This window comes from Xenia sp. Carnegie-2017, unplaced genomic scaffold (genome assembly GCF_021976095.1).
Source record: "Xenia sp. Carnegie-2017 unplaced genomic scaffold, XeniaSp_v1 HiC_scaffold_13, whole genome shotgun sequence".
In the NCBI taxonomy this organism is placed as follows: domain Eukaryota; kingdom Metazoa; phylum Cnidaria; class Anthozoa; order Malacalcyonacea; family Xeniidae; genus Xenia; species Xenia sp. Carnegie-2017.
Genome location: NW_025813436.1, coordinates 6,970,381 through 6,981,149, shown reverse-complemented (window position 1 = coordinate 6,981,149; position 10,769 = coordinate 6,970,381). Strand labels below are relative to the sequence as shown.

Sequence of the window (10,769 nt, the reverse complement as noted above, 5' to 3'; positions counted from 1 at the left end):
TTAGAATATGTTTAATTTTTGAGTTTTTGAGTACGTGCAGCAAGCAATTGTTTTCCTCCAATTATTTCTATTTCCGAGTAAATTGAAAACATCCGTCTTAAAAATGTCAAACTTTCCTGGGAATTATGGTCAACAAGGTTATAACTCTGGCCCTTATGGTAGGATTTAAAAGTTTTTACCGTTTTCTACGTTAAATCTTTTATAACATACACTTACATTTGAATTGCTTTGTATTTGAGAGGCTTACTTCATTGCAAATGTTGCTTAGGTCAAAATTTTCAAGCAAGGCCAGGCTACCAAGGTATGCATGGATATCACGTACCACCTGGGCAGCCACAAAATCCTGGTTACGGACAGGGTTACCCTGGACAACAACCCATTACATTCTGCAAGTATGGGAGGTTATCCCTCAGCACCACCACATGGCATTGCTCCACCACCTGGGGCAGACCCCACTTTATGGAACTGGTTTATCACAGTTGATAATGATAAGTCTGGACAAATTACATCTAATGAGTTGAAACAAGCATTAGTGAATGGCAATTGGACACACTTCAATGATGAGACTTGTCGCTTGATGATTAGTATGTAGTTTTGTTTAACTTGCATTATGAAACAAAAATTACAAATAACATTATAACCTTTCTGTAATGTCTGTCAAGGTATGTTTGACAAAGACCAATCAGGAACAATTAATTTCCAAGAATTCTGCAATCTTTGGACTTATATCCAACAATGGAAAGGAGTTTTTGATCGTTATGATATGGACCATTCTGGTGCTATAGAGACACATGAACTTCAAACTGCTCTCAATGATATGGGCTACAGACTCTCACCAATTTTTACCAATATCTTGATTACACGGTACGATAAAACACTTACTGTGTTTGCCAAGTAAAAGTGTTGTGAATGCACCATCATTTTTACTGTAGAACAATTTCATTATTTAGGTTTGATACAGTTGCCCGTCGCAGTATGAAGTTAGACAGCTTTATTCAATGTTGTGTGATGCTTCGACTTCTCACCGATGCATTCCGTTTGCGAGACACTAACTTAACTGGGATTATTAATGTCAGCTATGAAGACTTCATGTGCATGGTTATTGAAAATAAGTCTTGAAAATCGATTACATGTGAGAACACTTTTTGTGACATCTTTGATGAACAATGAGTGTGACCAAGTGTAATGTGAAAGCAAGATTCACACTCCACATTAGAGTATCGATTTCGTGTTGTATGTACTTGTTGTTCTACAATAAAATATTTCTAAATTATTTCATTGATGTGACATACAAAGAAAACTATAACAGTGAATAAGGTTATTTACATAAATGTGCAATAGAGTAAGATTCAATAAACAGTGCTGATTTGTTCTTCACAATTTAATGATACAGTAATTGTGAGGATATCCGAAGCTCGTATTAATGCTTCAGGATATACTCCCATTGGCGTCTCTAAATTTGAAACTTGAAAGGTCGTCGTCTCGATATCCGATGAACGTAGGGTGGCGTTGATTTCTGTTTTTTCGTACATCCGTAAAGAGCAAGGTTTGTTGGCTACAGCAAACAATGCACGGAGATAACGCTCACGCAGAAGAGCACGGTTTTTTTGTATTTCTTGCAAATCCTCAGCATTTCCCCCGCCAGCATCCGTATTTCGATTATCTGAGTCTGGCACATTGTGTAGTAGGGCAGTACTATCCACTACATAATTTGAAAGTATTACGGTGATTCCTCAATTTTAAGAATTGAGTGTAATCAAAGTTTGATAAAAATCACGTACCTTGTAAGCTCATGTCAAATATGTGTTAATTCGCTGCACTCCTCTGATAAAATATACTCAAAACCTTGTTTTTCAAGAAAAAATTGAGTTATCCAATAAATGAAAATGAAATTTATAATTCACGTTACTCTTAAATGGAAACACATGCACGTTCCACAATCCAAAATGGCGGAAAAAAACGAAATAGAAGGCAAACTCGTTAGTTTGCCTTTAGCTCGAATTAAAACGATAATGAAAAGTTCTCCCGAGTCAATCACCGCTGGACAAGAATCCATATTCACAGTTGCGAGAGCTACGGTAAGTCGGTTTAAATATATAACATTTTATTCCCATTATAAGTTCTTGGACTTAGGTCTGTAAAACTTCTTTTAAAACAGGAACTGTTCATTGCATATCTTGCAAAAGAAGCTCAAAAAATGGAGGGAAAAAAACCCGAAGTTACTTATAAATCACTAGGTATGAGCATCTTAATATATCGCTAGTTGGCTGAGTGCAATAAATAAACGAAATTATTTTCCTTGTTTTGCCAGCTGAAGCTGTTGCTGAACAAGATAGTTTGGATTTCCTAGCTGGTTGGTTTAAAATATTGGTAGAGTCTCTCGTTAATGCTTGAAGAAAAAGCAATAAAATGATTTTGTTCTTTGTTAAGACATCATTCCACCGAAAGTCTTGGCCAAGGACTATCTGGCTGCCTTAAAAAGCAAACAAGGAAAAAATGCCAAAAGAATTGAAATTGATTAAATGTTGGATGCATTCAATGTGGATAGAATCCTCAAGAACTTTCAAACTGATCTTGCTTTGGTTGGTGTTTGTTGGACCAAAAAAATTACTGTGTAAATGTGGCATTTTTATACAATAATGCAGACGGACATTCAAGAAATATTTCTCATTGAGAATGGTTATTTTAAAACTTATTTTTTCAAATGAAAGGTGACATGTTGGCAGAAATGACAACATGCATATTTAGCCTGGTCTACAATCTCTTACATATCTTCATCATTCAAGTTTAAATCATCCAGCATTTCATCGAGGCTCACTTCTGGCACATCTTCAGCATTTGATGTCACGCCATATTTGTGCTTATCTAAAAAGAGAATTTAAAGTGGCCATGAATAAAAGATACAAACTTTGTGAATGATAAAGTTTCAACTTCCTTGAGGCCCATTTTTTCATAGAAAAGTGACTCTAATATTATACTAAAGCCTTTAAATACCAATTAAATTACCTTTGTAAATATTAACGTTATGACGATATACTTGATCCTCCTCTAAATCTTCTAAGAAATCATCAAACTCTCTATGAAATGAAACAATAAAAACCATACATGTTCTCTGAAAATCCCAAACCAAGGAAACAAAGAACTACAAAGTATCAAATTGAAAAAAAAAAACTAAAGTTGGGTGGACTTGAGCTGAGCCCAATATATCCAATTAAACAATTAATCTGCATGAAACGGAACAACATGCAATGACCGCTTCACCAAAATAAAAATTATAAAATGCACAAAAAACTTTAAATAAAATTGCTAAACAGAATTGACAGAGAGCACATTATTGCTTATAAGCAGGTGACTTAAACTGGCTTGTCTGCATTAAACAAAAAGGAAGTTTACTTTTCAATGCTTTCAGGATTCTCTCCCACAATATCTTTCTCTAATGTTTTCAACTTCCACTTTCTTGCCTTCTTTCTTTCTTTCTTATCACCATAAATCTTCTTCACCAAAATCTAATGTTAATTAAAATTTTACAAGCTTCATCAAATAAAGACAACATTTGGAGTATTCTCATTCACTATTGTATAATTTTAAAAGTATGTAACAAATATTCAAATAGATTTAATGAACTAATACTCCCATTTAATGCTGACTGCATGGTTTCCTAGGGTGCTTTTGACGATTAGAAATAACAATGTACAAAATGAAGTAAACGTTCTTACCACGTCCGGTAATTTATCTGGAGTGAACTTGTTTAAATTGACATCATTTATGTTTGATGTAGTGAAATCAATTCTGAAAGACATGAATGCTAGTGTTGTTATATAAATAAAAAGTGGAGATTTTCTGTAGTTGTAGTAGTGAAAAAAACACATAGTAGTAGTAGTGAAACTTGTAGTAGTAGTGAAAAAATGGATTTTACCCAAGGACTAAATCTCCGACTTTTAAAAGATTACCCAAGTGGCTACGACAATGATACTGGTTGTCACTGAGTCCAATGTCAGACGTTCTTGTCACCCAAACATCCGCAAGACAATACTAATCAAAACAACGTACATAAAAGATAAAAGGGTGTAGTTGAGGTATAGATGGTGAGGAGTTGAACATCTAACCTGTGAAATAACAGAGGAGTTGTGTGTTGAGTGATCAACTGGTTCACATTGTAGAACCATAAATTCTGCCAATTGTTTATAACTTAATAAGCTTTGAAATGGTGTTCGCCAGTACACATTTGTTGATATTTCAGCAGCTAGGAATGAAAATTAAATTGTATAGCTACTAGCTAGGGATTCTTGCAGCTCCATAAATTTGACATATAACATTAGATACTGACATATGCAATGGAAATTACTAGTAAAATAAATTAAAATTATATCCAAAGATTTAAAACCATGATGTTTACAAGGTAGGTATTTAATGAAGTGAATGCCGATCAATTACTATAATGATGATGTGCTAATGATGTATGACACAATCATGTTAAATTAAAAACAATGAAGAAGAAATCTCTTACTTTTGAGTGTTGTTGGATCAAGAACTCGAATGGCTGTTGTAACACGGGTACATATTACAAGTTGTCTATAAATACAAACAACCATAGGATGTGGAATTATTTTAATGAAAACCATGGGATGTGAAATTATTTTAATGACAAACATATGTGGAATTAGTTCAATGACCATCTATTATAATGACAAAGTTATATTAGTTACCCAATAGTCCCTAAGGATCGTGCAAGTTTTATAGGAAGACAAACAACATCATCCTAAAGTACAAAACAGGAAAACAAGCTCATTCAATAAATCACAACATTTGCCATAAAACTTGTTTCTGGATATTTGTAAAAATTACCTTACAAACAGGAATAAGTTCAACAGAATGTGTATTGGTATAGTTATAGCTGCTTGTGTGAACATCATGAGAGATGAGTCTTTGAGAAAGTTTGTTCCTAAATGATGATTTATAAACAACACATCAACACGACATTTCAAGATAATGAAGCCATTTTTTATTGGTGTATTTAGCAAGGTTTCAATAAATATATGCTAAGACAGAAAAAATTTATGCGGTACCTGCAAGGTACAACTGATTGTAGAAATGAAACAAACTTCTTGGCATCTTGTGGTGTCGCAAAAAAGAAATCCAGACCATCTACAAAAATTTACAATCAATAACTGAATGAATCTAGTTTGCACGATCAATAAAGATGATACACATTACATTTTTACACATCATCTTAAACTTCCAAATCATAAAATACATATCTCATAAAATGATTAATATAAATTTATCAGCAATAGTAAAGCTACATGCTAGCCTAATTTTAGTACAAAAATTGCTACCATGATGTCTTAACTGACCTGATTGTTGTTTTACTCTCAACGTATTTTGATGAGCTTGATGCTTTATGATGACTTGTTCCAAATAAAAAAATGTCTTCTTATGACTTGTCTGCAATATGACAATATAAAATAATGTTAAGAAGCCTTCTCAAGTCAACTTTCTTGAGGATATTACAGTTTCTCTTACTTTCTGCCTTATTTGAACAAGAGCTTTCCAGTAATCCTTTGCTTCTCGTCGATGACAATCTCCACACATTTGACTTTGAACAACATACTCAACAACAAAGACTTGTTGTAATATTGTTGCATTCAAAACCTAAAGACAACAAAAGTATTTAAATTTATCATCAGAGTTCAAAAATGTCACATAATGAAATTGAAAGATTTTAGTGGCTGGGTATTAATTCAACTTGTGTAAATGTATGAATATAGCATAATATAAAAGTAAAATTAGACATAGTCTATCTGAACCTTTTGAAAAATTTCAAAAAATAAATTGTGTAAATCAAACATTAGTACCTCTTTCTGAATTGTCAATTTAACTTTAATTCTTTTTGAATGAGGCTCAGTCCATACAAATCCAGCATCAATGAGTCGAACCTGAGGGCAAATTGGAAATGCAATACTTGAAATGTTTTACACATATCTACAGACATTCAATGAACATTGTAAAAGCAACATGTTTATCGTGAGGGGTGCAATGTCACAAGTCATGAAAAAGGAGTACAGATTTGTGTTAACTGTTTTATCAGCAATAAGTATTGTAAAGCAAGCGAAGTGCATGGTGATGGAAATAAATCATTGCAATTTTATCCATAAATGGTATATCACCATTAAAAATGAACATTTGTCATTCACTCGTACCGTTGAAAGACCTTTCAGTTTCTTAAGACATAGAGCCAATAGATCTCGTGATTCCAAAGCACAGCTAACCCAAGTGTTGGGAGGCTGAAGATACCTTTTAAGGAAAGAATCAAAGTTTGCTATCATTGTAATATATGACTTCCCAGCTCTTCCTTGGTGGGCTTACCTTTCACAAGCTTTACAGAAGTTTAAATGAACCTGTTTTGGTATTCCCTCTGTTATATCAACCTGGTTACGAAGACAGGCCACACACATGTTTGATGGATTAGGTTGTGTGATTGTGCCACATTGACAACACAAGCTTAAAAGCAAATTATACATTCAAGACACTTTTCTTTGTTTCGAATGACATTAAAGAGTAAACTAAACACAGGTTATTACATGTAAAATTATTCGTAACATTCTTTAACTTTATGGTCGTAAAAATATAAACATGAGAAATGCCTTTTTGAAAATTACTTTTTTTTGAGACGCTCATAGGACTTAATTTGGCGCAAACATATTCAAATATTAAATACTTACATTGTGCGTGGACCAGTTGCAAGAAAATCAACATATTCCATGGCAAATGTTGAAACTCCAAAGTATAAAATTAGTTTAATTACCAGTACCTTGCATCATGGCTTGCATTTCAAATTTTAACTTCCAACATGGCAGCATACTATCGGGTATTATTACCCTGTATTTTTATCCGACAACCTTAAATGTTCTGGAAAACTAGGGGAAAAACTGTGTATTTAGGACTAATGTGGGTATTCAATGGAAGAATCCCGAACTACACAAAAAACTCATGAAAACATGAATTGATATTGGACTACAAAAACTTTTTTTGTTCATTTAGGAAAGCAGTTCTTTTCGAATTTCGTACTATTTCGGAACTAAAAAGTCCGGGTGGTATTAAATTCCGGTTGTTGCGTTTTCTGGTAAACTCAAACAGTTCGATACATTTACAACCATTCGTCTTGGAAAGAAACATGCCTCCGACAATAACAAACAGGTATAATATTCAATTTACAAACATATGAAATGTTTAAAAGTAAAAAATTTTCAAAAATACAATATTTGTATTTCAACGTTTCAGGGAATTAAAAAATAAAGCAACTGGTATTGATATCATTGTACCAGAATATCAAGTTATTCCAGGAAAGATTGTCAATACAGTATTGTATCACATTATTGTCATAACTCGATTGTTCTACTTTAAAACAAGACAACACAAAGAATCTGATTTGGTGCAGTTTGCTGTATGTTGGTTTTAATTGCTTTTAAAATCTTTACTAACATATCTTATGAAATTTATATATTGTCACTGTAAGTTTAGCAAAGTTTGTTGGAAGTGTTTGACATAGAATGCTTATGTGTGCTATTTATATAATCTTTGGAGGGAAATTTATCATAGCTTGTAATTTAGTATTGAAGTATTGTAATGTGAGCACATCACTCAAAGAGTAAGTTATTTTTGAAAGATTAATTATTAAAATATTGGTCTCCTTATAGGTTGCTAAGAGGTATGAGGATGTGGAGGAGCTACACTCTAAATTGGTTGCAAAATTTCCAAGTGTAAATTTTCAACCTTTACCAAAACTTTCTCTTATTATAACTGAAAAAACCCTGAATGAACGCAAAAAGTTCTTGGAAGAATTGCTTGGTCTTGTGGCTAAGACACCAAAACTCTGCTCAAGTTCTCCAGTCTTGAGTTTTCTTGATGTAAACAAGATTACTATAAAACAGAATAAGCTTCAAAAACCAGAAATGACAGAAAAACCAACGGTTTGCACTCCATTGACAAAGTGAAAAATTTTAGGCATATAAGAATAAAAATCTTAATATGTATTCGTTTCTGTTGCAGGAGACTGCAGAAGTGTCTTTGGAAGATAAGGAAATAGATCGCGATATCTTTGGTGTTACAGAACTAGAAGAGTCAGATGAAGATGATATGTCAAGCAGTGATGATACAAAAATTGAGGATGTAAAACAACCAAATGATCCACTTTCCAAAACTGAAAAATTTCACATGAGCATAGAGTCATCAGTAGTTGATGATGAAAAAGCTGACATTTTTATAAAATCTAGTGGAAAGTTTTCATTTGGTAACCATGAAGAAAAAGAGACAGATATTAGTGATTTGTTTATTCCCGAAGAAGCCAAGAAATTTGATAAAGTTGATCTCTTTCTCAGTGATGATGAACCAGATTTATTCAAGTATGACATAGTCTTTAATTTTAGATTGCTGTTGATATAAAAAAAACAGATGAAATAACAATTGATATAAACGACACAAGTATCTCATGAGTATACCAGTGTTACCACTTGCTCTTAAATATCACTTCCACCCACCATTCCTTAATTTTGCTCACAATGCCATGAGGACCAGTGTTACCACTTGCTTAAATATCACTTCCACCCAACATTCCTTAATTTTGCTCACAATGCATTTTTTACATTCCTAGAATTGAAGATGATCTAAACTTATTGTTGAATGTTTCTACAAAGCATAAATCTAAATCAGATTTCAAATCGCACCCTGCACCAAAACCAGATCTCAAATCGCACCCTGCACCCAAACCAAATCTCAAGCCTCGACTTACACCCAAACCAAATCTCAAGCCTCGACTTACACCCAAACCAGATCTCAAGCCTCGACCTACTTCCAGACCAGATCTTAAACCTCGTCCTACTCCCAAACCAAGGTTTGTGGGTTCAGATGCTGATGTAGACTTCTTGGCCCAGTCAGATAAATCAGCCAAACCAGTCAAGTCAAATAAGTCAACAGATGATGTGGATAAATTGTCAAAAGCTACAGATGAAAGAAACAAGTCTGAGTTAGAAGGAACTCGACCAAAACCAAAACCTAGAACAAGATCTAAGAATGTTGACATTCAGGTGAAAACTGACCAGAATACAACAGATGGTTCTAAATCGAAAATATCAGAGTAAGCAAACAATTTGTATTTAGCGGTGATATTTTTAGCATGCCTCTTTTAAACTAAAGCCTTTTTTCCAACGACATCATCCATAAAATACCGTTTCCTTAAATTCATCAGTTTAGTGGTACTCTTTTTCGTTGTACCGTGGTACCCATTCTTCTAAGTACCCATTTTGTACCGTGGTACCCATTCTTCTAAGTACCCATTTTGTACCGTGGTACCCATTCTTCTAAGGTACCCATTTTGTACCGTGGTTGCATTCTTGTAACGTGGTAGCATTCTTGTACTGTGGGACCCTTCTTGTACCTTTGAACCATTCTTGTGCGGTTTGTACTCAACTTACCAAATTTACATTTTAGATCGAAATCCGAGACACTGGATGATATATTTGGAAAACCTTCAACAAAGGATTTTTTAAGTGGTTTAGATGACGACGATGATGATTTATTTAAATCGTTGGACGACTCAGAAGATATCACAAAATATATTAAGAAAAACATTGCGCTAAACGATGATGTCAACTTGTTCTCATGACGCAAGGAAGCTAGGAGAATGACAAATAATTGAGTATAGATTTGGACTCGTGCGATTTGGAAATTGTATTTGTTTGTAGACGAATTTATGAAAAAATGTAATTGAATACTGAAATTAGAGAATATTTTTTTACACTGAGTGTGTTTTGTCGTTTCTCAGACATCTCGATGGTAATTATTTCTTATTTATTTAAAGCCAAATCAACACAAATTTTTTCCAACGCCTCGTTCCGATCTCTTATTTTCACTCGCAAAACTCACGATCACCTACAACAGGAGGAATTTAAACAGTCTCACATTATCCATTAGTTCCAGTAATCCTTTAGTACGTTATAACAATAAGAAAAAGTATTTTAATGATAATCGTAATATCGGATGAACAAATGTCACAAAAAGCAAACATCGTGAAATACAACTAAGTCTCCTACAAAGCTGGGGGTAATCACAGATGTTAGCTTGCTGGCGTTAATTACTGTTTTATTGATGCCTAGCGATGGAGTGTTATGAAAAACATTTAACACATTTTCATTTAGGCATTTAAAACAGACGACTGGTCATAAAATATCTGTTTAATTTAAGGTAATTAAGAGCGTTTCAGGCTGGAATGAAAAAGAAACCATCCAGTTCTTTCCTATGTACTGCACTAAAAGAACCAACTCAAAGTAAAAATGAAAAAGCATAGTAATGTAACATACCAGTCTGCTTGTTCATTTTAACTATCATCATTACAAGTACTCAAAACGAACTACCACATGTGACATATGATCATTGAAGGAATGTCGACAATGATGGAAAAAAAACTCAAATAGCGACATTGCACGAAATTAACACGTGTTTACAAAACCCAAAGCTCGGTAACTCAACATCTATTGGACGACTAGATGACACAAGAGGATAAAAGATTACCCTTCAAACTGATATTAACCGGACATTTCTAAAAACGTGTTGACGTCACGTTTTTAAGGTTCAAACAAGTGAAACCTTTGGTGCAGTTTGAGAGAAGACAATGACAAGGTATCAATGGTATGTCTCGTTCATGTTGGAATTATCGGCTTTCATACGCAGTTGACAGCAGTTTCATCAATTCTCAAGGAATGTAAACGATTCTC

At 33.7% G+C, this 10,769-nt stretch overlaps 5 protein-coding genes and 1 long non-coding RNA gene across 6 annotated transcripts; 3 read left to right on the top strand and 3 right to left on the bottom strand.

Annotated features, from left to right (window-relative positions):
• The first annotated feature begins 14 nt into the window (after positions 1 to 14).
• LOC124459487 (peflin-like) lies at positions 15 to 1,273 on the top strand. Its single transcript, XM_047008947.1, has 4 exons — positions 15 to 158; positions 269 to 584; positions 663 to 864; positions 951 to 1,273. The coding sequence occupies exons 1-4, from the start codon at positions 126 to 128 to the stop codon at positions 1,117 to 1,119; spliced, it is 720 nt and encodes a 239-aa protein (XP_046864903.1). The 5' UTR covers positions 15 to 125; the 3' UTR covers positions 1,120 to 1,273.
• LOC124459491 lies at positions 1,213 to 1,932 on the bottom strand. The gene is made up of 2 exons (XM_047008951.1): positions 1,782 to 1,932; positions 1,213 to 1,702 (listed from the first exon to the last, which is right to left on the bottom strand). The coding sequence occupies exons 1-2, from the start codon at positions 1,792 to 1,794 to the stop codon at positions 1,350 to 1,352; spliced, it is 366 nt and encodes a 121-aa protein (XP_046864907.1). The 5' UTR covers positions 1,795 to 1,932; the 3' UTR covers positions 1,213 to 1,349.
• LOC124459490 (chromatin accessibility complex protein 1-like) lies at positions 1,924 to 2,916 on the top strand. The gene is made up of 4 exons (XM_047008950.1): positions 1,924 to 2,078; positions 2,159 to 2,237; positions 2,312 to 2,353; positions 2,431 to 2,916. The coding sequence occupies exons 1-4, from the start codon at positions 1,926 to 1,928 to the stop codon at positions 2,520 to 2,522; spliced, it is 366 nt and encodes a 121-aa protein (XP_046864906.1). The 5' UTR covers positions 1,924 to 1,925; the 3' UTR covers positions 2,523 to 2,916.
• LOC124459483 (60S ribosomal export protein NMD3-like) lies at positions 2,653 to 6,861 on the bottom strand. The gene is made up of 16 exons (XM_047008942.1): positions 6,723 to 6,861; positions 6,367 to 6,501; positions 6,201 to 6,294; positions 5,856 to 5,936; positions 5,524 to 5,652; positions 5,355 to 5,445; positions 5,067 to 5,145; positions 4,846 to 4,942; positions 4,707 to 4,759; positions 4,508 to 4,572; positions 4,107 to 4,243; positions 3,917 to 4,032; positions 3,717 to 3,789; positions 3,394 to 3,506; positions 3,007 to 3,077; positions 2,653 to 2,865 (listed from the first exon to the last, which is right to left on the bottom strand). The coding sequence occupies exons 1-16, from the start codon at positions 6,761 to 6,763 to the stop codon at positions 2,765 to 2,767; spliced, it is 1,476 nt and encodes a 491-aa protein (XP_046864898.1). The 5' UTR covers positions 6,764 to 6,861; the 3' UTR covers positions 2,653 to 2,764.
• A 70-nt stretch (positions 6,862 to 6,931) lies between these two features.
• LOC124459113 (HCLS1-binding protein 3-like) lies at positions 6,932 to 9,793 on the top strand. The gene is made up of 6 exons (XM_047008646.1): positions 6,932 to 7,197; positions 7,282 to 7,444; positions 7,698 to 7,970; positions 8,050 to 8,402; positions 8,651 to 9,133; positions 9,487 to 9,793. The coding sequence occupies exons 1-6, from the start codon at positions 7,175 to 7,177 to the stop codon at positions 9,659 to 9,661; spliced, it is 1,470 nt and encodes a 489-aa protein (XP_046864602.1). The 5' UTR covers positions 6,932 to 7,174; the 3' UTR covers positions 9,662 to 9,793.
• LOC124459324 lies at positions 9,712 to 10,535 on the bottom strand. The gene is made up of 2 exons (XR_006953563.1): positions 10,356 to 10,535; positions 9,712 to 9,927 (listed from the first exon to the last, which is right to left on the bottom strand). It is a non-coding gene; the product is annotated as an uncharacterized LOC124459324 (long non-coding RNA).
• Positions 10,536 to 10,769: the final 234 nt, after the last annotated feature.